Here is a 27,252-nt window from a genome sequence, read left to right on the forward strand (position 1 = left end):
TGGGCTCAGCCAGTGTTGGGGTAGCTTTTACTTAGGGATGAAAACGGCCGGAAACGGTATTTATTCGGTAATCAGTTTTTTAGTTGTTTTTCTTTGATTGCGAATAAATAGGATATAGAATCTACAATACAAATTTATATTCTTGTTTTTAACATTCAGCTTGTAAAGATTCATAAAAGGTAAACCTCAAATTGATCATATATTTTCTCAAACAATAGATATAAACTTCGGTATTCGGAAACAAATTCGGTAAAATTTTCAACCTTTTGTGTTGTAGGGAGCAAATAATACATAAAACAATTTAGGTAATATTTTTTTCGTATTTGTACTAATGTGTTTGATAACATAAGAAAAAATCAACATCAAATTTTATATATATCTATTTTAAAATATTTAATTTGTCCTAACAGCTCGGATTACCACTTTCATCCCTACTTTTACTTGTGTCAAGAAGCACCGAATTTTTCCTGGGAGTGAAAACATATCCCGTTGTTATACAGTGAGTATTCCCTTCGTCGTATAGCCAATTTGTTTGCCTTTGGCTCTATGGCTTCGTGCTGCCTATTCGAACTGGCCTGCTTAACTGGCCTCGCGGCTCCGATTTACCAGTAAACATGAATGGTGTATAATTTGTTACGTGGTGCTCGTGCTACTAAAAATGAGCGAGCTACTTTTGTTAAAATTATTTAATTAGAGTTGGCAATTGGCATAACATTAGATAGATTCTAGGGTTTATAACATCTGTTAATGAAATTTAACACATGAGATAAGATAAATAGGCGGTTTACGACTTTAAAAGATCGTAAGCTTGGAGCTGGGGTAGAGTAATGGAGGGCGGTGAGGGATGCGAACAGGACCATGTCATTTTTACGTGGTGCTCCTTTGTTAGCTCACTGCATTTAACAATTGTGCAATATTGAAGATGACATTGTGCAACATTGTAGATGAAGAGTGCAATTTAAAATAGGCACATTGTAGATGAAGAGTGAAATTTAAAATAGGTGATGTTATAGAAAAGCTACTGGAGACTTAGGCTGTCTCCAGCAACGTCCTCTATATTCATCCTCTATATCCGTACTTTACAGTCTCCTCTAAAAGATTTCATCCTCTATATCTCATTCCTCTCCAACAACGTCCTCTAAATCACGTCCTCTATACTCAAATATCTATATTAGAGATATTTTTTATTTTTATTTTTTATACATACGTATTTGTCATACTCTCAAATGTATTGTACATATTTTAGTTTTGCTAAACCGGTTATTTAAAGTATTCAAATGGATAGAGGACCGTTTAGAGAAACTCTATAGATAGAGAATCCAGCAGCGTCCTCTAAATTTAGAGGACCGTTTAGAGGACGCTGCTGGAGGGCGTAGAGGACCATTTGGTCCTCTATATTTAGGGTACAGAACCCTTTAGGGTGTCTTGCTGGAGCTAGCCTTAGGTCCTCCATATCTCCTACCCGGGGCAGAAAATAGAGGATCCCAGTTACTATAGCGCCTTTCAACATATTGCGGATATGACTGCGAAAAATGGGCACTCTCTTCTCGCATCCCTAAATCTAAGCAACCTCCTCTTCCTCCCCTGTTTTTTGCAATTTGTTGGCCGTTTATGTCCGTGTGTATTCACATCGCGCTTGCAACCCGCTGGTGATGGTCTTACATGGCGCTCCTTTGTTAGCTCACCTCACATTAGAGCTCTAAAGCTCAAAAGTTAGTTAAACTGCTCTAAACCTTATAGAGCTGTAAAGTTTAGTGGAGTGGATCTAAATAGATCTATAGTCTATATATTTAACCTAAGATGAGATAATTTTTAGCCTTTGGATATCAACATCCTATCTCCAACAACTTGCTCATCATCATCTCTCTTTTCAAACCTCATCCTGTAAACAATATAGTCTACAATGTAAAACAATGTTTTACACGGTCATATACACGATAAACTGGCTTAGGGTAAAGGCGCAATTGGTAGGGCTCCAGATCATTTGTAAAAAATTTCAATTTTAGATTCTTTTAAGAGTCGTTTTAGATGATGAATCAAAGTCGCTCTTTAGAACCTTTTGATAGGTAGTGAACCTTTTTTGGTAGGATGAATCGGATTCTTTTTAGACGACGAATCATATTCTTTTGGTAGGATGCAGTTGTCACACCCGGGTTTCGGGGCACCAAGACCCGGGCGCGAACATAATCACCAGGTGTGCTGGGACCAAGTCTCACACATATGATGAATCATGGCACAGGATCGAATGTCACATCTTTACTATATAACAGGAGTTTTGTACAAAATAAATAAATAATTACATTATAAGGAGACAACGGTCCAGCAACCCAAAGTTGACTGGGAGACGACGGCCTAGACCTCTCACGAACACATCACAGCATCCTCCACGCGCCTCATCCTGTGGTACCTGATCTTGACCTGTGGGGGGGTGTGAGACAGCAAGAGTGAGCTCACATACGTTCATAGCTCAACAAGTTGTGGGGAATAATATGCATGAACTCGCCAAAGGTGGGAGTTCACGTGAAGTGTAAGGCTTACCAAAGAGGATGGTTGAAGCTGAGCATTGCTTTTAAAGTTGGTCAAAATTTTATTAGCAATTACTAAGTATAAGTAAATACCAACCCAATTAAGAGTAGAACAAAAGAAGTAACAACATCACCTGCGATGCAATGCATATGACAAATTGAATTTAGTTTCATAAATTAATCATGTGAGTGTCCGAGCTGCTCATGACCGTGAGCACGGCTAGTATACCAGTTTTACACTCTGCAGAGGTTGCACATCTTTACCCACAAGTCATGTTACCCATCTGCCAAGAGACGACCAATCCCATACACCTCTACCGAGGAGGCGAGGCAGGGTAACACTACGAGGCCTTTACAAAGTTCCACTAGCTTCAGAAAACTCGTTACAGTTTATAGGAAGCTCCAATGCAGGAATCCCTCGCATGACCGCCATCGCAGCAAAATCATCCCAAGGGCCTCCCTACACTGACCACTCCCCTACTGCCCTTGCCCCTTTCGGGTAAGGTAGTCATCCACTAGCTTTCCTAATTAATCAGCCAAGGGCGTCCATAAACCCTTGTGGTAGCACTGTTTTCTCGGGTGGTTCTCCATGTTCCAATTAACATAATGATCTTAACATGAACAATAAATAACAACTGATAACAAAAGTATAATCATGAATAGTGTAATCCTCATACCCAAAACCACATAAAGCAATAGCAGGTACTACCCAAAAAGTCCAGTGGTAATCAAGGTATAAAGATAGTCAAACTGGGTAACCTATTGGGTCCCATCAAAATTAACCTATGCAGATCATTATGATTAATCAGAACATGACTGGGTAAAAAGAAGTGATCAAGGACACAACTTGCCTGGGACTTGAGATTCCAGGTACCAGGATGATCTTCAGATGACACGTGACCTCGCTCTAGTCGTAGCAATACAAACAAACAGTGTATAGGCAAAATTAACATCACACCAAACATAAGAACAAACTGTATAATAATATTCTACGCGTTGCTACAAGATCGTAGAAACAAGAACTGCTAAATTCGGAGCTACGATTATTAAGTTATGTATTTTCGAAATTATTTAGTGCTTAGAATAGATTAATCCAAATGAACAATTTTAATTCAAGTTTCATGGCTAAACAATATTACTAGTTGATAGACAATATTAAAACAAAATTAATGCCAATGGAATGAACTAAAAAGGATTTAATATGAATTTTCTAGGCATTAAACAAGTTCTTGTAATTAATTTGGTATTAAAAATCATTTTCTAAATTGATTTTCCTGTTTTATTAACTGTTCGGACTAAGCGCCAAATAACAGAAAAACGAGGGGTTACAAAGAAAGAATCCCTGAGACTCATATTCACCCCGCGCAGGATGGCGGGTTAGTTTTATAAAAGTGAAAGGGCTCTTTTGAAAGAAGGCCAGGCCGAAGGGGTAAGAAGCAACCAGAGCCGTTGGATTTAAAGGATACGGTCCGGATTAGATTTTTTATAACACTGAACCGGTATGCAATCGTACCCGTTGGATCTTCATCCAACGATTCAGATTTTTAAGTCGCGCGCACAGCTCAACACCGCTCATCCGCCGATCTACGGCCCAGATCAGATCAGGCGAAGGGGTCTGTTCCGCCCAATCCAGATCGTCGCTTGCGAATCCAACGGCCCGAGGGCTTTCTTCCCCACAAGGCAGGACGCGGCGGCACCTGGAGTCCTGCCCGCGGTGGTTGCCATGGCCGCATCACATCCTCTCCTTGCTTTCGATCGGCACAACACCGATCCCGAAGCTATTATACACATAGGAGATCGGGGCGAAACTACGGTACGCACTCACCACAGCTTTAGACGAGGAGGTGACACAGGTTACGGTACATGGTGGCGCGGTGCTCACGGTCCACTCCGGTGAGGAATCACCGGCCCCACGGCGGCGGTCCTCACTTGCCGAGGATACGTACATGCGCGGAGGCTTCCCGCGACGCTCCAAGAACACCCGCCAGGGTCGGGGAGTTGCCCACGGACGAGATCCATGGTGGCGGCCAACAAGTGACCAGTTCTCGGCAATGGCGGATTCGGCGCTCAGTTTTCTGGTCGCGGTGGTTCAGCCATGGGGGAATAGAGGGGCGCGACAAGAAATATATATGGTCGAGGTGGAGGTCCGAGCGTCGAAACGGCCCTAGATTCTAGGTGGCGTTTATTACGGTGTCTGTTGGCCGGGGGGCGCGTGATTTCTTCTATGTCCGAGAACGCAGGAAGTAGATGAAGCTGCCCGCACAGAGGGGATGGAGCTGCCATGCGGGTCCCACCTGCCATCGACTTGGAGCAACGCAGGCGCACACACGTGAGGCTGACGGGGTAGGCTCAAATGCCAGTGGCTGGCGCAGATGTGGAAGTTGGGCCAGTGCGCGGGTTGAAAGGGGAAATGGGCCAGAAGGGGAGGAAACGGCCCAAGAGCGATCTGGTTTGTTTTTCCTTTTTTTTCTATTATATTTTATTTCCATTTGAATTTTAAATCTACACAAGTTTGAATTTTTCAAACCATTAGTTTAGATACACATATAGAACTTCTGCATGATGTGCAAAACATATTTTATATATTTATTTAATTTTAGTTTTTTTGGACATGCTTCCAATTATATAATAGAGAATAGTCCACACCTTATTAATTCTAGGGAATATAATTTATATTGTAGATTATATATATTAAGAAATAGTTTAATCACCATTCTTCTATATAACCTAATCAAAAAGCAATTTAGTTTATCTAAGTATCTTTAATTATTTATTTTTTTAAAATATATTCATTTTGGGAGCAGTAACTTCTAAATTATGAATATCTTTAAGGAAAGGCGTTTTGATTTAAAACCTTTTGGGGAATTTTCCTTATTTTCGCCAAATTGGACTTTACGGTGTTACAGTAGTATTCCTAAGAACTGTATAAAAATGCTTAAAAACTAACTTTTTTGGACGAAGAATAAAGCCCACCTTTGGCCGGGCTCATTCAAGGACTTTTTAAAAAAATATCAAAGAAAAGACTTTTTGATGGACTCTTTCTAAAAAATAGTGATGGGCTCTTGCAAAAAACAGCAGGAGTCATGAGTTAGAAAAAGGAGCTTTACCGACTTCTCTTCTATTTTTCTCTTCGTCGACGTTACATCGTAGCAGAAGTTACAAGAGTAGCTATATTTCTAACCAAACAGAGTATTTTTTAGAGCTCTTCCTCAAAATAAGAAAACTATATTAAACAGAGCCATGACTGAAGCAGGTAGAGTAATAGCCCTACCAAATGGGGGCCTAACTTGTATATAACCTATTCTGTTTCGTTGTATTTAAAAAGGATAACAAGAATTCGCGCATATGACTACGAAAAATGGGCACTCTCTTCTCGCATCCCTAAATCTAGGCAACCTCCTCTTCCTCCCCTGTTTTTTGCAATTTGCTGGCCGCTTCTGTCCGTGTGTATTCGCGCCGCGCTTGCAACCCGCTGGTGATGGTCTTACATGACGCTCCTTTGTTAGCTCACCTCACATTAGAGCTCTAAAGCTCAAAAGTTAGTTAAACTGCTCTAAACCTTATAGAGCTCTTACATGGCGCTCCTTTGTTAGCTCACCTCACATTAGAGCTCTAAAGCTCAAAAGTTAGTTAAACTGCTCTAAACCTTATAGAGTTGTAAAGTTTAGTCGAGTGGATCTAAATAGATCTGTAGTCTATATATTTAACCTAAGATGAGATAATTTTTAGCCTTTGGATATCAACATCCTATCTCCAACAACTTACTCATCATCTCTCTTTTCAAACCTCATCCTGTAAACAATATAGTTTACAATGTAAAACAGTGTTTTACACGGTCATATGCACGATAAACTAGCTTAGGGTGAAGGCGCAATTGGTAGGGCTCCAGATCATTTGTAAAAAAAATCAATTTTAGATTCTTTTAAGAGTCGTTTCAGATGATGAATCAAAGTCGCTCTTTAGAACCTTTTGATAGGTAGTGAATCTTTTTTGGTAGGATGAATTGGATTCTTTTTAGACGACGAATCATATTCTTTTGGTAGATGCAGTATTCCTAAGAACTATATAAAAATGCTTAAAAACTAACTTTTTTTGGACGAAGAATAAAGCCCACCTTTGGCCGGGCTCATTCAAAGACTTCTTAAAAAACATCAAAGAAAAGACTTTTTGATGAGCTCTTTCTAAAAAATAATGATGGGCTCTTGCAAAAAACAGCAGGAGTCATGAGTTAGAAAAAGGAGCTTTACCGACTTCTCTTCTATTTTTCTCTTTGTCGACGTTACATCGTAGCAGAAGTTGCAAGAGTAGCTATATTTCTAACCGAATAGAGTATTTTTAGAGCTCTTACTGAAAATAAGAAAACTATATTAAACAGAGCCATGACTGAAGCAGGTAGAGTAATAGCCCTACCAAATGGGGGCCTAACTTGTATGTAACCTATTCTGTTTCGTTGTATTTAAAAAGGATAACAAGAAAAATATATTCTCGCTAGTTCACGGAAGAGACTAGAAATGTCGGGCCAGTTTGGTAGGTATCTAAAACGTTTTGGACCCGATTTTTTCGAGAAACCTTTTGGATGGTGAATCAGAATCGCTAGATCGTTTGGCTACAGAATCAAATTCACCGTGTGAACCCATATTCTTCACCGATTCAATTTCTTAGACAGAAAAACTTGAATCGCTTCGCTTGGAACCGTTTCTACCAGAAACGTTTCACTTGTTAGCTGTTTGGCACAAATTATTGGATTCCAGACAAAAGTCTGAAATATTTCAGTCTTGCAAACAGCCCTAAAATCTAGTGAAACCAGTCCTGATCGGTTTCCCTCGTCCCGTCAAAGCACGGACTCAATAGGAAAATTCGAGGTAGAAACATCTCATGGATAGGGGGTTTGGTGCCGTTTCATCCGATGCCGCTGAGAATCGAAACTGACTCTGGCATCATCCTTTCCTAAGATGCATTTCCCACCTTCTGACGGAACCAGTGCCAAGGTTTGGAAGGACAAGTGCCTTAACTATTTCAAAATCTTTAATATAGTTGAAGGGATGTGGGTAACAGCTGCAAGCCTGCAACGATGAACTTTGAAGGAAATGCAGCTAGTAGTTTCAAGCATACAAGCAGCACAACAAAGTGGGGGGTCATGGTCCACTTTCTGTTTAGAAGCATGGTAGAAGCTCAAATGCCCACTGTTCCTCAGGCCTATATCATTGCAAAACTTTAACAGGGGGGTGTTGGACAGAGCTAAGACCAAGACCACTAAACAACCCTCCCCCCCCCCCCCCCCCCCCCCCCCCCCCCCAGCAATCCAGTGCTGCAATAACCAAACCGGAAACCAAACCCGCTGTAAGTTGTAACACCAAATTTGTGGGCGGGAGATACAAATTAGAACATGTACAACTCTATTTTAATATCTCATTTTTGAGGGTCTCTAAGTTGTTACGTATAAAAAATACAAGCGATGGACTTTTGTAAAAAACTCATTCTTTTACATAACTCTTGGTATGACTGATTTAAAAACATCTCATTGTAGATGCAGTTTTTTAGGTGTCAGAAAACCGACCAAGAGGCTTGGTATGATGCTGCCCATGCGGACCAATGCCGCGGCAGAAAGCCAGAAAGCAACCACGTGAGAGGTGTGCCACGTGAGAGGTGTGGGCCGCGCCGCGCCGCGCCGCGACGCAGGACGGCGGATGAGGACGCTGCCGGCTGCCGCTGTCGTCCGAGCCTCGAGGCCAACGAATCATCGGGTCTCGGAGTCCGACGCTTGAGCCTCGTGACTGCCGATGCCGAGTGCCGATGCGGAAGCGGAACAAACGCCCAAATGGTTTCCCAACTCCTACAGTCCAACTCCAACAGTCCAACTCCAGGCGCGCGCAAGCGGACGGAGGCATCGAGGCTTTCCTTTTCGCCGCAGCGGTCGTCTACTCGTCTCCCGGCCACAAGCAGAAAAGCTGACACGCTCCCGCTCATCCTCGGTTGCGCTGCCGCTGCGAATGCCGCCTCCGGGACCCCGCCTGCCGCTGCTTCTCCTTATCCTCCTCCTCCTTGGGGCCGCCTGCAGCTGCGGCCTCACAGTCACAGGTGCGGGGGAAGGCGGCTCCTGCGAGTTCTCCGTCGCGCGCGGCAGCGAGCTCTACAGCTTCGACCTCGCGGCGCCGACGCCGGCGCACCGCCACGGCGTGCTCAGCGAGGACGGGTACGTGGCGTAGCCATGACAAACTACTATATAAGATCAGTGTAACAAGCAGTGCTCCCCTGCGTCAATCGGCATGGGGGTTGCCGCGAATCCATTTCTGGAAGGGGTGAGGGCCGGCCCGCCTCCTCGCGCCTCGCGGTTATTTCCAGCCCTCTTCCTGCCTAGCCTAGTGCTAGATGGTCTCCCGAGTTTCTCGAAATGCTCGTCCTGAGTCCTGAGCTTGGTTGTTGCTGAAGCTAGTGATGCGTCACCTGGCATTGCTTTTGTATATGAAATTTGTCTCGGTATCAGAAAAGGGCGTGTCAAGCCTCAACAGTCAACAGATATGTGCATTTGTGGCCTGATTGGCTTTTCTTTTGAAAAGCAAGTGGTCAGTCTGATTGTCTTACTGCTGAGAGTTGAAGCCTTTAGAACTTAGAAGTGTGCCTTGGCATACTTGAATTCAATCAGCTCGACTTAGTTGCATTCTCATGTGTTAGAAATATCTGTCTGGACTTCTGGGGAATCGCATGTGTTTGTGTTTATTATACCCGTGCTGAGTGTGACCCATAATAAAACTCATCTTGTGTTTCAGGTTTTACAAGGTGGCTGTGAATGATTCCATACTCTGGTTCCAGGTTGGTTAAGATAGGATAATCCTTTCTGTGTGATCGTGTATCACATACGCAGCCGTAGTTTCTCAATTTCCAAAAGCTAATATGAGAAGCTGGTTAATAACAGAAAATACACTCTTGAATTCCTAAAACAGATTATTTCTGGAGGGGGTGCGACTTTTAAGGTTCTGTATTCCACTAATGGTAGTTTTGTTTGTGCCATGCGTGCAGCTTTGTGATGAAATGCTATTCAACTTTGACCCACCTATGTGCCTTAATTGTGAGGTATACTCCCTTGGACTAGCTATCCCATCCCATCAGCTAAACGCAAGATGTTCAGGTTTTCTCTAGGATTTCCATTATGGGTTATTTTCACACTTAACACTCACACCTGTACTTCAGCATTTAATTTCCATGCTCGTGCTGAATGAGCAAAGCATCATCTGTTTTTGCATTGCTTTATCTGGAATTATATTGAGTTTGACTCAACCTTTATTGATTGTCTTGATTCCCCTTTTAGAAATCAGGATTTATATTATACTGCACAATTTATTTACTTCCCATTTTCTATTTTGTATGTGTATTTTGATTTTCTTATGGACACTGTTTTAGTAGCAACTTCACTAGCTGCATTTCATAAGGTTTGACAAAGGTCCGCTTTATCACTGGAAGTTGTGCATTTTAAGTGATACTTCACTTCATCTTTGCAGTTATCTTATTCATGTGCTCGGTGACAATCTTTTATTAATTAATCTGTCTCTTTGAAAAATTTTCATGTCAAGGATTAAATCCATCTTAGCCTCTCAACTCTTTCTTTTGTCTAGTTTTAACCCCAACTACAAAACCATCTAACTTTAGGACCACAACTATCAAAACCGTTTAATTTTGACCCCAAAGCCATCCCAAAACCACACGAAACCATCTTGAGGGTCAAAATTGAATGGTTTTGAAGTTGAGGTGCTAAAGCTAGACAAAGACAAAATCACAAAAGTTGAGGGACCAAAAATGGACTCTGGACGGGGAATTGACCAAAACTAAACTTGTAGATCTCTATGAGATCTACAACTTTGTGACTGATGGCTATTTCATTTGTAATCATTTACGGTCTCAAAATTATATACACAATCCTCATATTTGGAAATTTAAAATTTTCAAACTGTTCTAATTCAGATGGAGAAATAGCACAAATCGAGGTTATAGATCTCGATGAGATAGATTATATTTTTGGAAAAAGTTGCTACCAAAGTTTAATTTATGACAATTTCAAAACTTCTTTTCATGATAAAACTCAATAGCGCAGATAAATATTTGTCAATAAGTAAATTTAATATATTTATTTGATAAATACCTAAAAAACTGAAATACTTGATTAAGTCCATTTTGGCCATTTAAATATTGCCTCTGTCTAACATTAGCACCTCAACTATGAAAATCGTTCAATTTTGACGCTCAAGACAAATTTGAGTGGTTTTGAGATGGCTTCAGGATCAAAATTAAATGATTTTGATAGTTAATGTGCCAAAGTTAGGCGGTTCTGTAGTTGAGGATTAATTTTAAGCCAAGCCAAGAATTAAGAGGCCAAAAATGGACTTAATCCTTTTTTTTAATAATTTGGGCTACTATGTACCTTCGTATTGAGTGTTGTTAAAGTTTGTATTTTTCTTATTTATTACTTTATTTATGTTTTTTTCAATCTATTTATGCACCATAATCAAACTATTTATATAACATAATAGGATTGTGGTGGTCCTTTGAGGTGTGGAACTCAGTGCAGTGCACTTGTGTCAAATAATATTGGAGGTATTTTCCCCCTCTCCTGAGTCCTGATTGGATATGTTTTTTGCAGTTTTCCCCCTATTATATCCTTAATTGTGTATCAGGAATGGTACCTGTGGCCCTGTGGGACAATTGGCGCCCCCCATTTCCACTTTTAAATATCGGTCAATACTGTTAACGCGTCTAACTTTAACATGCATTTTTTCTGTCTGTAGGGTATGATGTCTGCACAACCATTGGAGGATTATCTAAATCCCATATATCTCTAGTTGGTAAGAATGATATAAAATTCTTTCAGAATTATTCTTGTTGTATCGATGTCTCAAACTAACATTATTGTTGTTTCATTGGGGAAAGAATAGATGAGGGTAATCCTCGGAAGGGTATCATTGTTAAGATGTTCTCATCAAAGTGTTCTATATCTGTTTCCGTTATTTGCGATTCAAATGCAATCCAAGTGAGTAGATTCTTTCATTTACATCTCTTTGAAGTTTAAGTTTTGTTTGTTTCTCCGTCACCTCTTATTTTGCCTTGCTGTTTTATTTCCTTTCACTCATAGGTACCAGACAAATTCGTCCTATCTGGTCTTTGTGATTATGTGGGTACAAAGAATTTGCAATGTTGCAGTTTTCTACACAGCAGATTGTTTCCTTAAGACATTAACATAATTGTATCTCACAGGCTACAACACTTGAACACCCTTCTGGTTGTCCAAGGTCTGTTTCTGCTTCTGGAAGTGGCTGGGGATGGCTAAGCACTCTGTTCATAACGTATGTTATTTTGAGCTGTATACAATCATGTGAATCTGGAACTTGTTATATCAGACAACTGATCTGCAGTAGGAAGAAACTGAGTCTAGCTCAGCTACTGGAAGGTGTGGGTATACACCCTAACCTCCCTGGTTCAAGTCTATTTTACCTTGAATCTGGGTGCCTATTTGCTTTGTAATACAAAAATATAGTCTTGTTTGCGAGTTTCCATCGTCATAGAGTTTCAACTTTGTTCTTTTAGTAGTTCTCAGCTTGAATAATACCTATTTTTCGGCAGAATTCTGTGCCTTCTTGGAGGGTACATTTTGATTGGAGCAGTTTACAGATATTATTTCCTTGGCATTCATTCTGTAGAGGTAAAGCTTGTCTTTCAAGAGTCCTCCAATTTATATGCCTCATTCGTTTTATGTTAAATTATGTGGAGTATGATGTTATAAACTTGGTAAGGTAACTTTAAGAGACGTATCAATAAATCAAATCTGAATAATAACACTTTGTAAACATTGAACATTCCCTTGAAATTGTGATATAAAGAATCAACCTTTACTTTTGCTGATATTTCTACTCTACAAGCAGTTAAATTAGGAACCCGCTCCATCCATTATACTTCATGATGCTTTTGAACCACTTGTCTTACTCATTTCTTATATTGTAGGCCATTCCGAACCTGGAATTTTGGATTGGTTTGCCCCAACGAATTAAGGTAACTTTAAGAGATGTTCTTTTGAATTATGCCTATATTTGGATGCGATCAAACCAGCACTAAAGCACCGGAGCCTATTAGAACTCCGAAGTTAAGCGTACTTGGACAAGAGTAGTATTAGGATGGGTGACCTTATGAGAAGTTCTTGTGTTGTATTCCTTTTAAAAGTGAAAGGGCCTCTAGCTGAGTTGGTTAGATGGTCTGAGTAGTATTCCTTTGGTCCTGAGTTCAAATCCCAGTGGGAGCGAATTTTAGGCTGGGGTTAAAAAAGGTCACTCCCTGATTTCTCTGGTTGCGTGCACATGAGATGGACTGACCTTTGGGGGCGGATCCTTGTGTAGGGGCTGGCAGGGCTCAAAGCACGAGTAAAGATTCCGGCCTATAGGGGGCGGACACTCATGCTGCACGGGGCCAGCTTTCATGATCTTTCTCGGTCGGGGCTCCGATTGAGCTTCTTCTTAATATAATACCGAGGGGACGGTCTTTCCCCTACCGGCCGAGTTTTGAATGATGCCTATTCTCTACTAGCAAGCTGTTGTATGCGTGTTTGCAATGGGTAGTAACTTATACTTGTAAATAAGTTCCAACTCTAGCATTAATATACCAATGTCTTTAATACTGCAGAGTATTTAGTTACCTGCAGAATGAAAAGGTAGTTTTGCAGTGTGTTCTGAGTGTTGTCATTCATCGAATGTAACATTATAACTTGTTCATTAATCTGTCCAGACTGTCTTTGTTCCTGCAACAAGAAGTCATGTAAGTTATAGCAGAGATGGTCTAGGCACAGATGCCCCTGTATACCATTGAGAAGGTGAACATTCAAGAAACTTCAGACATACAGTTAAGCACATGTATGGACTGGACATCGGGATGAAACTTTGTTCTTGCCAAGATACAGGTATTGTCAATGAGTCAGTATCTTATCCCTTGTGTTAGTTTTGGGCTGTATCTGGTTGAAATTTCACTGGAAAGCAAAAGTGAGCAAGTGATTGCAGTTACAATCAACAGTTTAATATATTACATGTAATCAGGTTACTTTTCTTTCTCTTACTTTTTTTTGGATGACCGAATTAGTTTCTGGTCAACAATTATTTCGCATCAACTGAAAAGTGCTGTTTAATAGCATCATTGCATATGATTATACAGATGCAATGATCACAGCTCATTGTTTTGAAGTAATCATTTTGTCTCAAACTTACATAATGTGTCCATCAGTCTGAAGTCTGAACTAAAACCAGTTTCTTTTCAGAAATATACCTAGGTATGATTCTTGTACATAAATATTATATCACCATGCGAGTAATAGTCAATCAATTGTGGTGAACTATTTATCTGGTTTCCTTTCCAGAACTGCACCTAGGAGGCATAGTAATAAATGTAATCACACTTTAGGGCTAGTTTGAAAACTTAAATCCCCTCCGGGATTCCCGGGGATTGAGCGGGAAATTAGCTCATTTTCTCACTCAATCACCGGGAATCCCGTAGAGGATTTAACTTTCCAAATTAGCCCTTAATCATGCTTTCCATAATCTACCGATCTATCTAAATAGTTACAAGTATGATAGAATTCTGTAATATATTGCATTATTACTCATCATTTTGCTTCCTAGGTATGCAAGTGGGACTTAAATTGTGAAAGGGATGGAGTATTTGAATGCCATGCAACAAGAGTTCTGGTGAAATTATTGTAATTTTGAACATGTACCATCATCAACATAAAATGTGACAGAGGTTGCTGTACAGTTCCGGAATCTTCATGTTCATCCCGTGAGCTAATTTTCCCAAATGCTGCAGCACAAATCTACACTGTTTAGAGGGTTGATAGCATGTTTTTCTTGAATCACAACATGTTATTATGCAAATGACTGGCTGGATTTGGAACCATGAAACAAACTAGTTTGACATGCTTTGTTATGAAGTTATCTTAGCTTGCTGCTTGGGAACTGTTGACGTCTTTTCGGAGCGCCAAATACTCAAGAAGAACCGGCGGCGGTGCTCTCTGGTCAGGCGCGGACGGTCCGCGGCCTGGGGCCGGACGGTCCGTGACCTGGCGCAGGGGCTAGGGTTTCCTTCCTGACGGCCGGACGGTCCGCGCCCTGGGACCGGACGGTCCGCGCGTGCGTAGGGGCGGCGGAAGATCGCCGGCGGCGTCTGGATCTCGCTCCCGGGAGGGACCCCGTCGGGGAGGAGAGATCCTAGGGGTTGTCTAGGCTCGGGCCGACCGACCTAGACTCCTCTAATCGGCGTAGAGTCGAAGAGAGGCGAAGAATTTGGGGATCGAGAGGCTAAACTAGAATTAGACTAGAACTACTCCTAATTGTACTGGAAATAAATGCGAATAGAAGTTGTATTGATTCGATTGATTCTTACAAATCGGCCGTAGACCTCTCTTTTTATAGAGGAGGAGGGCTGGACCCTTTACACGACTGGATTCCGAGCTAATTCCGCAAATCTAGCCAACAAACATAGCACAAAACTCGGAACCCTAAACTGCTCTGCGCATGCGCGGACCGTCCGGCCCACAGGCGCGGACTGTCCGGATCGCGGACCGTCCGGCCTCAGGGTCGGACCGTCCGACCGCTCAAAATGGAGCTCAACATATGCCCCCCTGCCTTTTGGTGGAGCTGAGCAAACCAAAAGCAACTAACTCGATGTGATTACATCGGTTCTCTTAGGCATCTTGCCACATACTAGGATGATATTGTTTGAGGAAACGCCCATTCAAAGCCTTAGGCAAGTCCTTGCCTTGTAATGTTTGTAGCAAATAGGCGTTGCCAGACATCACCTGTTTTACATTATAAGGACCTTCCCAGCTTGGTGACCATTTCCCGAACTTCCGGTCTTTATTCCTTAGAGGCAGAATGGTCTTCCACACTAGGTCCCCTACTTGAAATGATTTTGGTTTGACCTTCTTGTTGTAGGCCCTGGCTACCATGATCTTGTCCTTTTCTATTGCTCTCAAAGCTATCATCCTCTTGTCGGTCACCTCATCAATATTATCCATCATTGAATTATAATAATCAGTAGCAGTTAGATCATTTTGTCTGGCGAACCTGACAGCATTCAAACTTATTTCCACAGGCAACACTCTTCCTGCCCATAGACAAGCTCAAAAGGAGATACTTTAGTAGCCCTATGTTTAGATATTCTATGAGCCCATAAAGCTTCAGACAAAATCTTATGCCAATGTTTAGGATTATCAGATATTTTCTTTTTTATCAAATTAATCAATGTCCTATTGCTAGACTCGGCCTGTCCATTGGCCTGAGCATAATATGGAGATGAATTAAGCAGCTTAATTCTGTACAATTCAGCAAATTCACGTACCTCTTTTGACATAAAAGAAGTACCTTGATCTGTAGTTAAGGTCTGGGGAATGCCGAATCTATGAATAATATGCTCAGTTATAAACTCAATTACCTCCTTGTGTGTCATGTTCTTTAGAGCAACGACTTCAGTCCATTTGGTGAAGTAGTCAGTGGCAACTAACACAAACCGATGCCCCTTTGATGATGAAGGATGAATTTCTCCAATAAAGTCTAATCCCCATCCTCTGAACGGCCAAGGCTTGATGATAGGATGTAATTCGGCTGCAGGGACCAACTGTAGGTCGCCGAATTTTTGACATACTTGGCAACCCTTGCAGTACTTGAAACAATCAGTTATCATACTAGGCCAATAAAAACCAGACCTTCGCAACAACCACTTCATCTTTGGAGCTGATTGATGAGTACCACAAATCCCTTCATGTACTTCGGTCATGGCTAATATAGCATCATCTGGGCCCAAGCACTTAAGGAGGATGTCATTGACTGTTCGGCGGTAAAGTTCATCACTCATCAAAACATACTTGAAAGCTGATCGTCGAATGTTCTTATCTGTTCTGATATTGGGATTTCGTAAATAATTAAGTATAGGTGTCCTCCAATCGCTTGCATCGGCTTCATTGTCAGCCGAATCGATTAAGAGAACATTTCTGGTAACCCCGGACGGTCCGGCGCCATCATGCGGACGGTCCGCGACCTGAGAATTTGGCTCTGCACTGGTTATCAGATTTTCGGTTTTGTAAAATTTCCCTCTCTTTATCCGATAACCTGATGCATCTTGTGCTAAATCGTTAGCTCTATGATTCTCAACTCTAGAGATATGCCGAATACTGAATTCGTCAAAAGAATGAATTATGCTCCGACATTTCTCAAGGTAACTATTTAGAGTACCATCAAAACATTGATATTCTTTTAACACTTGTTGGACAACCAGCTGAGAATCACCAAATACCTTCACATGTTTTACTCCCATACCATTTAAAAGTTCTAAACCGAATAGAAGGGCCTCATATTCAGCTTGATTATTAGTCCAATAAGTTTTCAATCGGCTAGAGAAGTCAAAGGAGACATTACTTGGTGAAACAAGCACAATGCCAATTCCTTGCCCTTCATTGCAAACCGATCCATCAAAATATAAAGTACAAGGAGTAATAGTGAGGTATAACATGTCTAGTTCATGAATATCATTAACCCGATGTTCTACAATGAAATCCGCTATGACTTGGCCTTTCATAGATTTCAATGGTTCATAGGCCAAGTCATATTCTATGAGTGCATAAGCCCACTTACCAATTCTAACACTCATAATTGGGTTATGCAACATGTATTTGATCACATCGGCTTGACCAGAAACAGTGCAATGACTAGACACTAAATAACATCTACATTTGGTGCATGCATAAAACAAGCATAAGCATAACTTTTCAATAAAAGTGTACCTTGTTTCAGCATCCACCAACCTTCGGCTTAGATATGTCACTACATGCTCCTTTCCCTCAGTTTCTTGTGTCAGAACAGCCCCAATGACCTTATCCTCAGCTGCAATGTATAATCGGAATGGTACTCCTGCTCGTGGTGCTTTTAATACGGGAGCCGAAGATAAGTATTTTTTGATGAGATCAAATGCCTCTTGCTGTTCTGTCCCCAAGCGAATTCGGCATCATTCTTAAGCCGAAGAATAGGGGTGAACGCATCAATCTTCCCGGCTAGGTTAGAAATAAAACTTCGTAAATAATTCACCTTGCCGAGAAACCTCTGTACCTCGACCTTACAGGTCGGAGGTCTCACATTCCGAATAGACTTGATTCGGTCAGGGTCTATCTCTATACCATGTTCATGTATGACAAATCCTAAAAACTTACCAGCCGACACTCCAAAAGCACATTTACGTGGGTTCATTTTCAAACCATACTGACACATTTTATCAAAGGTTTTGCGCAAATCAGCTATATGAGAACTAAACTCAGCCGATTTGACTACAATATCATCAATGTAAACTTCCACAGTGTTTCCCAACAATTCATGGAAGATCAAATTTATAGCCCTCTGATAAGTAGCACCAGCATTTTTCAGACCAAATGTCATGACAACCCACTCAAATAAACCAATGAAGCCTGGACATATAAAGGCCGTTTTAGACGCATCTTCTTCGGCCATGAAAATCTGATTATATCCAGCATTACCATCAAAGAAGCTAATGATTCTATTTCCTGATGCATTATTGATTAACGTGTCGGCTATGGGCATGGGATATTCGTCTTTAGGAGTTGCTCTATTTAAATTGCGAAAATCAATGCATACTCTAAGTTTACCTGACTCCTTCTCCACCGGCACAATATTGGAGACCCACTCTTCGTATCTGCAAGGTCTGATAAAATCAGCTTCTAGCAGCCGGTGGATTTCGTCCTTGATGCGTGGGAGAAGATCTGGACGAAATGTTCTAGCTCTTTGCTTGAAAGGTCTGAAACCAGATTTAATAGGCAGCCGATGCTCTACGATCTCTCGGCTTAATCCAGGCATCTCAGTGTAATTCCAAGCAAAGCAATCTGAATATTCCTGCAATAAACCGATCATCTCATCTCTAGTATCGGTCTCCAGGGTCTTGTTTACAAAAGTCGGCCTTAGAGTTTTACCATCTCCTATGTCAATCTCCTCCAAAGGATCGGCCGATGTAAACCCATGTCCTAGTTTATCAAGATCTCTGAATCCTCTATCATGTTCCCCACAGAGGAATTAGAAGATCTTTGTGTGACGGTGGACTCTCCGGTCTCGGGGACCGGATCATCCGTAATACTGTCCTTTTGTTGTGATATATGTTCGGTCTTAAAGTCTGAACCCTTTTGTGAAAGACCAGACCATCCGGCCTTGGAAGCCGAACTGTCCATGGCCAGAGACTCATGAACTTTGTGTGTATTCTGAAAGGGAATTAGGCTTACACCTAGTCCCTAATTAATTTTGGTGGTTGAATTGTCCAACACAAATATTTGGACTAACTAGTTTGCTCTAGTGCATAAGTTATACAGGTGCAAAAAGTTCACACTTAGCCAATAAAAAGACCAAGTATTGGGTTCAACAAAATAGCAAAGGGACAACCGAAGGCACCTCTGGTCTGGCGCACCGGACTGTCCGGTGTGCCACCGGACATGTCCGGTGCACCAGAGGACTCAAACTTCAAACTCGTCACCTTCGGGAAATTCCAGAGGCAACTCCGCTATAATTCACCGGACTGTCCGGTGTACACCGGACATGTCCGATGCTCCAAGGAAGAGCGGCCTCAGGAACTCGCCAGCCTCGGGAATTCATTTCAACTGCTCCGCTATAATTCACTGGACTGTCCGATGTACACCGGACTGTCCGGTGTAACAGCGGGGCAACGGCTATTTCGGCGCCAACGGCTACCTGCGACGCATTAAATGCGCGCGCTGCGCGCGCAGAGGTCAGGCACGCCTATGCTGGCGCACCGGACAATCTACAGTGCATGTCCGGTGCGCCACCGGACATCCAGGCGGGCCCAGAAGTCAGAGCTCCAACGGTCGGAACCCAACGGCTTTGGTGACGTGGCTGTCGCACCGGACTGTCCGGTGTGCACCGGACTGTCCGGTGCGTCATCGAACAGACAGCCTCACCAAACGGCTAGTTTGGTGGTTGGGGCTATAAATACCCCCAACCACCCACCATTCATTGCATCCAAGTTTTCCACTTCTCAAGTACTTACAAGAGCTCTAGCATTCAATTCTAGACACACCAAAGTGATCAAATCCTCTCCAAATTCCACACAACGCCCTAGTGACTAGTGAGAGAGATTTGCTTGTGTTCTTTCGAGCTCTTGCGCTTGGATTGCTTTCTTCTTTCTTGATTCTTTCATTGCGATCAAACTCACTTGTAATTGAGGCAAGAGACACCAAACTTGTGGTGGTCCTTGTGGGAACTTTGTGTTCCAAGTGATTGAGAAGAGAAAGCTCACTCGGTCCGAGGGACTGTTTGAGAGAGGGTAAGGGTTGAAAGAGACCTGGCCTTTGTGGCCTCCTCAACGGGGAGTAGGTTTGAGAGAACCGAACCTCGGTAAAACAAATCCACGTGTCTCACTTCATTATTCGTTTGCGATTTGTTTTGCACCCTCTCTCGCGGACTCTATTATATTTCTAACGCTAACCCGGCTTGTAGTTGTGATTATTTTTGAGAATTTCAGTTTCGCCCTATTCACCCCCCCCCTTTAGGCGACTTTCAATTGGTGTCGGAGCCCGGTGCTTCATTAGAGCCTAACCGCTCGAAGTGATGTCGGGAAATCACACCAAGAGGGAGATGGAGACCGGCGACAAGCCCACTACGAGCCAAGGGAGCACTTCATCGGAAGAGTCCCGCACCAAGAGGAGGGAGAAGAAGAAGGACTCCTCCAAACGGAAGGAGAAAAGATCTTCTTCCTCTCACCACAAAGAGAAGAAGGAAAAATCTTCTTCCCACAAGCCGCATCGGAGTGGGGACAAGAAAAAGAGGATGAGGAAGGTGGTCTACTATGAGACCGATACTTCATCAACATCGACCTCCGACTCCGACGCGCCGTCCGTAACTTCTAAGTGCCAAGAGCGCAAGAAGTTTAGTAAGATCCCCTTACACTATCCTCGTACATCTAGACCTACTCCATTACTTTCCGTTCCATTAGGCAAACCGCCAACCTTTGATGGCGAAGATTATGCTAGGTGGAGTGATTTAATGAAATTTCATCTAACCTCACTCCACCAAAGTATATGGAATGTTGTTGAGTTTGGAGCACAGGTACCATCCGTAGGGGATGAAGACTATGATACGGACAAAGTGGCCCAAATCGAGCACTTCAACTCCCAAGCCACAACCATACTCCTCGCCTCTCTAAGCAAGGAGGAATACAACAAAGTGCAAGGGTTGAAGAATGCAAAGGAGATTTGGGACCTACTCAAGACCGCGCACAAAGGTGATGAACTCACCAAGATCACCAAGCGGGAAACGATCGAGGGGGAGCTCGGTCGTTTTCGTCTTCGCCAAGGGGAGGAGCCACAAGATATGTACAACCGGCTCAAAACCTTGGTGAACCAAGTGCGCAACCTCGGGAGCAAGAAGTGGGACGACCACGAGGTGGTTAAGGTTATTCTAAGATCTCTCATTTTCCTTAACCCCACTCAAGTTCAATTAATTCGTGGTAATCCTAGATACACACTAATGACTCCCGAGGAAGTAATCGGGAATTTTGTGAGCTTTGAATGTATGATCAAGGGCTCAAAGAAGATCAACGAGCTTGATGAACCCTCTACGTCCGAAGCACAACCGGTGGCATTTAAGGCGACGGAGGAGAAGAAGGAGGAGTCTACACCAAGTAGACAACCAATTGACGCCTCCAAGCTCGACAATGAGGAGATGGCTTTAATCATCAAAAGCTTTCGCCAAATCCTCAAGCAACGGAAGGGGAAGGATTACAAATCCCGTTCCAAGAAGGTTTGCTACAAGTGTGGTAAGCCCGGTCATTTCATTGCAAAATGTCCTATATCTAGTGACTGTGACAGGGGCGACGACAAGAAGGGAAAGAGGAGAGAAAAGAAGAAGTACTACAAGAAGAAGGGCGGTGATGCCCATGTTTGCCGGGAGTGGGACTCGGACGAGAGCTCCACCGACTCCTCCTCCGACGAGGATGCCGCCAACATCGCCGTCACCAAGGGACTCCTCTTCCCCAACGTCGGCCACAAGTGCCTCAAGGCAAAGGACGGCAAAAGGAAGAAGGTTAAATCTAAATCCTCCACTAAATATGAGTCCTCTAGTGATGATAATGCTAGTGATGAGGAAAATAATTTGCGTACCCTTTTTGCCGACCTAAACATGCAACAAAAAGAAAAACTAAATGAATTAATTAGTGCCATCCATGAGAAGGATGATCTCTTGGACTCCCAAGAGGACTTCCTAATCAAGGAAAATAAAAAGCATGTTAAGGTTAAAAATGCTTATGCTCTACAAGTTGAAAAATGTGAAAAATTGTCTAGTGAGCTAAGCACTTGCCATGAGACCATTGATAACCTTAGAAATGAAAATGCTAGTTTAATTGCTAAGGTTGATTCTTATGTTTGTGATGCTTCAATTCCCAATCTTAGAAATGATAATGATGATTTGCTTGCTAAGATTAAGGAATTGAATGATTCTCTTGCTAGCCTTAGAGTAGAAAATGAAAATTTGATTGCTAAGGCTAAAGATTTTGATGTTTCCAATACTACTATTTCCGACCTTAGAACTAAGAATGATATGTTGCATGCTAAGATTGTAGAACTAAAATCTTGCAAACCCTCTACATCTATCGTTGAGCACACTTCTATTTGTACTAGATGTAGAGATGTTGATATCAATGCTATTAATGATCACATGGCTTGAATTAAACAACAAAATGATCATATAGCAATATTAGATGCTAAAATTGCCGAGCATAACTTAGAAAATGAAAAGTTTAAATTTGCTAGAAGTATGCTCTATAATGGGAGACGCCCTGGCATCAAGGATGGCATTGGCTTCCAAAGGGGAGACAATGTCAAACTTAATGCCCCTCCTAAAAATTTGTCTAACTTTGTTAAGGGCAAGGCTCCCATGCCTCAGGATAACGAGGGTTACATTTTGTACCCTGCCGGTTATCCCGAGAGCAAAATTAGGAGAACTCATTCTAGGAAGTCTCACTCTGGCCCTAATCATGCTTTTATGTATAAGGGTGAGACATCTAGCTCTAGGCAACCAACCCGTGCTAAGTTGCCTAGAAAGAAAACTCCTAGTGCATCAAATGAACACAGCATTTCATTTAAGACTTTTGATGCATCTTATGTGCTTACTAACAAATCCGGCAAGGTAGTTGCCAAGTTTGTTGGGGGCAAACACAAGGGCTCCAAGACTTGTGTTTGGGTACCCAAAGTTCTTGTTTCTAATGCCAAAGGACCCAAGACCGTTTGGGTACCTAAAATCAAGAACTAAAATTGTTTTGTAGGTTTATGCATACGGGGGGTCAAGTTGGATACTCGACAGCGGGTGCACAAACCACATGACAGGGGAGAAGGAGATGTTCTCCTCATATGAGAAAAACCAAGATCCCCAACGAGCTATCACATTCGGGGATGGAAATCAAGGTTTGGTCAAAAGATTGGGTAAAATTGCTATATCACCTGACCATACTATTTTCAATGTTTTTCTTGTAGATTCTTTAGATTACAATTTGCTTTCTGTATCTCAATTATGTCAAATGGGCTACAACTGTCTCTTTACTGATGTAGGTGTCACTGTCTTTAGAAGAAGTGATGATTCAATAGCATTTAAGGGAGTGTTAGAGGGTCAGCTATACTTGGTAGATTTTGATACAGCTGAACTCGACACTTGCTTAATTGCTAAGACTAACTTGGGTTGGCTCTGGCACCGCCGACTAGCCCATGTTGGGATGAAGAATCTTCATAAGCTTCTAAAGGGAGAACAAATTTTAGGACTAACAAATGTTCATTTTGAGAAAGACAGGATTTGTAGCGCATGCCAAGCAGGAAAGCAAGTTGGGTCCCATCATCCACACAAGAACATCATGACTAGTGACGGGCCACTGGAGCTCCTACACATGGACCTATTCGGCCCGATCGCTTACATAAGCATCGGCGGGAGTAAGTACTGTCTAGTTATTGTGGATGATTATTCTCGCTTCACTTGGGTGTTCTTTTTGCAGGAAAAATCCCATACCCAAGAGACCTTAAAGGGATTCTTGAGACGGGCTCAAAATGAGTTCGGCTTAAGGATCAAGAAAATTAGAAGCGACAACGGGACGAAGTTCAAGAACTCTCAAATTGAAGGCTTCCTTGAGGAGGAGGGCATCAGGCATGAGTTCTCCTCTCTCTACACGCCACAACAAAATGGTGTAGTAGAGAGGAAGAATCGAACTCTATTGGACATGGCAAGAACCATGCTTGATGAGTACAAGACACCAGATCGGTTTTGGGCCGAAGCGGTCAACACCGCCTGCTACGCCATCAACCGGTTATATCTACATCGAATCCTCAAGAAGACATCATACGAACTCCTCACCGGTAAAAAGCCCAATATTTCATATTTTAGAGTTTTTGGTAGCAAATGCTTTATTCTTGTTAAAAGAGGTAGAAAATCTAAATTTGCTCCTAAAACTGTATAAGGCTTTTTACTAGGATATGATTCAAACACAAGGGCATATAGAGTCTTTAACAAGTCCTCAGGACTAGTTGAAGTTTCTTGTGACATTGTGTTTGATGAGACTAATGGCTCTCAAGTAGAGCAAGTTGATATTGATGAGATAGGTGAAGAACAGGCTCCGTGCATCGCGCTAAGGAACATGTCCATTGGGGATGTGTGTCCTAAGGAATCCGAAGAGCCTCCACATGCACAAGATCAACCATCCTCCTCCACGCAAGCATCTCCACCAACCCAAAATGAGGATGAGGCTCAAGTTGATGAAGGAGAAGATCAAAGAGATGAGCCTCCTCAAGATGACGGCAATAATCAAGGGGGAGATGCAATTGATGAAGACAAGGAGGATGAAAGACCAAGGCCGCCACACCCAAGAGTCCACCAAGCAATCCAACGAGATCACCCCGTCGACACCATCCTCGGCGACATTCATAAGGGGGTAACCACTCGATCTCGTATTGCACATTTTTGTGAGCATTACTCTTTTGTTTCCTCTATTGAGCCACACAGGGTAGAGGAAGCACTACAAGATTCGGATTGGGTGATGGCGATGCAAGAGGAGCTCAACAACTTCACTAGGAATGAGGTATGACATTTAGTTCCACGTCCTAACCAAAATGTTGTAGGAACCAAGTGGGTCTTCCGCAACAAGCAAGACGAGCATGGTGTGGTGACAAGGAACAAAGCTCGACTCATGGCCAAGGGGTATTCACAAGTCGAAGGTTTGGATTTTGGTGAAACCTATGCACCCGTAGCTAGGCTTGAGTCAATTCGCATATTATTGGCCTATGCTACTTACCATGGCTTCAAGCTTTATCAAATGGACGTGAAGAGTGCCTTCCTCAATGGACCAATCAAGGAGGAGGTCTACGTTGAGCAACCTCCCGGCTTTGAAGATAGTGAGTACCCTAACCATGTTTATAGGCTCTCTAAGGCGCTTTATGGGCTCAAGCAAGCCCCAAGAGCATGGTATGAATGCCTTAGATATTTTTTTATTGCAAATGGCTTCAAAGTCGGCAAGGCCGATCCTACTTTATTCACTAAAACTCTTGACAATGATTTGTTTGTATGCCAAATTTATGTTGATGATATTATATTTGGGTCTACTAACGAATCTACATGTGAAGAATTTAGTAGGATCATGACACAGAAATTCGAGATGTCTATGATGGGGGAGTTGAAGTATTTTTTAGGATTTCAAGTGAAGCAACTCCAAGAGGGCACCTTCATTAGCCAAACGAAGTACACTCAAGATATTCTAACCAAGTTTGGAATGAAGGATGCCAACCCATCAAGACACCCATGGGAACCAATGGGCATCTCGACCTCGACACAGGAGGTAAATACGTCGATCAAAAGGTATACCGGTCGATGATTGGTTCATTGCTTTATTTATGTGCATCTCGACCGGACATTATGCTTTCCGTATGCATGTGTGCAAGATTCCAATCCGACCCTAAGGAATCCCACCTTACGGTCGTAAAACGAATCTTGAGATATTTGGCTTATACTCCTAAGTTTGGGCTTTGGTACCCTCGGGGATCCACATTTGATTTGATTGGTTATTCGGATGCTGATTGGGTGGGGTGTAAGATTAATAGAAAGAGCACATCGGGGACTTGCCAGTTCGTGGGAAGATCCTTGGTGTCTTGGGCTTCAAAGAAGCAAAATTCGGTCGCTCTTTCTACCGCCGAAGCCGAGTATATTGCCGCAGGCCACTGTTGCGCGCAATTACTTTGGATGAGGCAAACCCTGCGGGACTACGGTTACAAATTAACCAAAGTTCCTTTGCTATATGATAATGAGAGTGCAATCAAAATGGCGGATAATCCCGTCGAGCATAGCCGCACTAAACACATAGCCATTTGGTATCATTTTCTTCGGGATCACCAACAAAAGGGGGATATCGAGATTTCATACATTAACACTAAAGATCAATTAGCCGATATCTTTACCAAGCCTCTTGATGAACAATCTTTTACCAAACTTAGCCATGAGCTCAATATTCTTGATTATAGAAATTTCTTTTGCTCAACTTGCACACATAGCTCATAAGTATACCTTTGATCATGTCTATTTTATATATGCTATGACTAATGTGTTTTCAAGTGTATTCCAAACCAAGTCATAGGTATATTGAAAGGGAATTGGAGTCTTCGGCGAAGACAAAGGCTTCCACTCCACTCTACTACTTAACCTTCGCCGTTACTCCGCATCTCTCTCCATCTTTGGTATAACCTTCACTCATATATTTTATTTGCCAAAGGGGAGAAAGTAGTCTTCAAGGGCCTATATTTCATTCCGAGTATCCGTTTTTGGCGATTCATGCCAAAGGGGGAGAAAGTATTGGCCCAAAGCAAAAGGACCGCACCACCACCCTAATTTTAAAATTAATGGTTTTCAAATTGGAAAATTTCAAATTGGTATCTCTTTGTGTTTTAAAGGGGGAGCAAGTAGTATTCTCAAAACTTGATATCTCAAAACCCTCTTGAACACTAAGAGGAGAATTTATTTGAGGGGGAGTTTTGTTTAGTCAAAGGAAAAGCATTTGAAACAGGGGGAGAAAATTTCAAATCTTGAAAATGCTTCGCAAAATCTTATTCATTTACCTTTGACTATTTGCAAAAGAACTTTGAAAAGGATTTACAAAAATAATTTGCAAAAACAAAACATGTGGTGCAAGCGTGGTCCAAAATGTTAATAATAAAGAAACAATCCATACACATCTAGTAAGTAACATTTATTGGCTCAATTCCAAGCAACCTTTGCACTTACATTATGCAAACTAGTTCAATTATGCACTTTTATATTTGCTTTAGTTTGTGTTGGCATCAATCACCAAAAAGGGAGAGATTGAAAGGGAATTAGGCTTACACCTAGTCCCTAATTAATTTTGGTGGTTGAATTGTCCAACACAAATATTTGGACTAACTAGTTTGTTCTAGTGCATAAGTTATACATGTGCCAAAGGTTCACACTTAGCCAATAAAAAGACCAAGTATTGGGTTCAACAAAAGAGCAAAGGGACAACCGAAGGCACCTCTGGTCTGGCGCACCGGACATGTCTGGTGCACCAGAGGACTCAAACTTCAAACTCGTCACCTTCGGGAAATTCCAGAGGCAACTCCGCTATAATTCACCGGACTGTCCGGTGTACACCGGACATGTCCGGT

At 42.2% G+C, this 27,252-nt stretch overlaps 1 protein-coding gene and 1 non-coding gene across 8 annotated transcripts; both read left to right on the top strand.

Moving 5' to 3' along the window:
- The first annotated feature begins 8,243 nt into the window (after positions 1-8,243).
- Positions 8,244-14,478, top strand: LOC100502280 (uncharacterized). Of its 7 annotated transcripts, none has more exons than XR_004850285.1 (12): positions 8,246-8,718; positions 9,293-9,335; positions 9,543-9,596; positions 11,048-11,111; positions 11,303-11,359; positions 11,450-11,544; positions 11,647-11,685; positions 11,769-11,963; positions 12,135-12,213; positions 12,513-12,560; positions 13,287-13,458; positions 14,171-14,478. XR_004850285.1 is itself a non-coding variant. In NM_001196757.1 (12 exons), the coding sequence occupies exons 1-11, from the start codon at positions 8,516-8,518 to the stop codon at positions 13,365-13,367; spliced, it is 852 nt and encodes a 283-aa protein (NP_001183686.1). In that variant the 5' UTR covers positions 8,432-8,515; the 3' UTR covers positions 13,368-13,458; positions 14,171-14,443. The 7 variants fall into 7 exon arrangements, 3 of the variants coding, with proteins under 3 accessions (XP_035816031.1, XP_035816027.1, NP_001183686.1); XR_004850287.1 differs by having other exon boundaries at positions 8,253-8,718; positions 11,769-11,803; NM_001196757.1 differs by having other exon boundaries at positions 8,432-8,718; positions 11,769-11,857; positions 14,171-14,443.
- LOC111590732 (5S ribosomal RNA) lies at positions 12,601-12,719 on the top strand. The gene has a single exon (XR_004855769.1). It is a non-coding gene; the product is annotated as a 5S ribosomal RNA (ribosomal RNA).
- Positions 14,479-27,252: the final 12,774 nt, after the last annotated feature.

Source organism: Zea mays, chromosome 1 (assembly GCF_902167145.1).
Source record: "Zea mays cultivar B73 chromosome 1, Zm-B73-REFERENCE-NAM-5.0, whole genome shotgun sequence".
NCBI classification, from domain to species: domain Eukaryota; kingdom Viridiplantae; phylum Streptophyta; class Magnoliopsida; order Poales; family Poaceae; genus Zea; species Zea mays.

What these genes read in the sequence shown, in the direction of transcription:
- LOC100502280 (XM_035960134.1), top strand. Translation starts at nt 8,306, where the DNA reads ATGCCGAGTGCCGATGCGGAAGCGGAACAAACGCCCAAATGGTTTCCC. An exon ending in CTATGTGCCTTAATTGTGAG is followed by an intron (nt 9,597 to 11,047) that starts GTATACTCCCTT and finishes ATAACATAATAG; the next exon opens with GATTGTGGTGGTCCTTTGAG. An exon ending in ATCCCATATATCTCTAGTTG is followed by an intron (nt 11,360 to 11,449) that starts GTAAGAATGATA and finishes GGGAAAGAATAG; the next exon opens with ATGAGGGTAATCCTCGGAAG.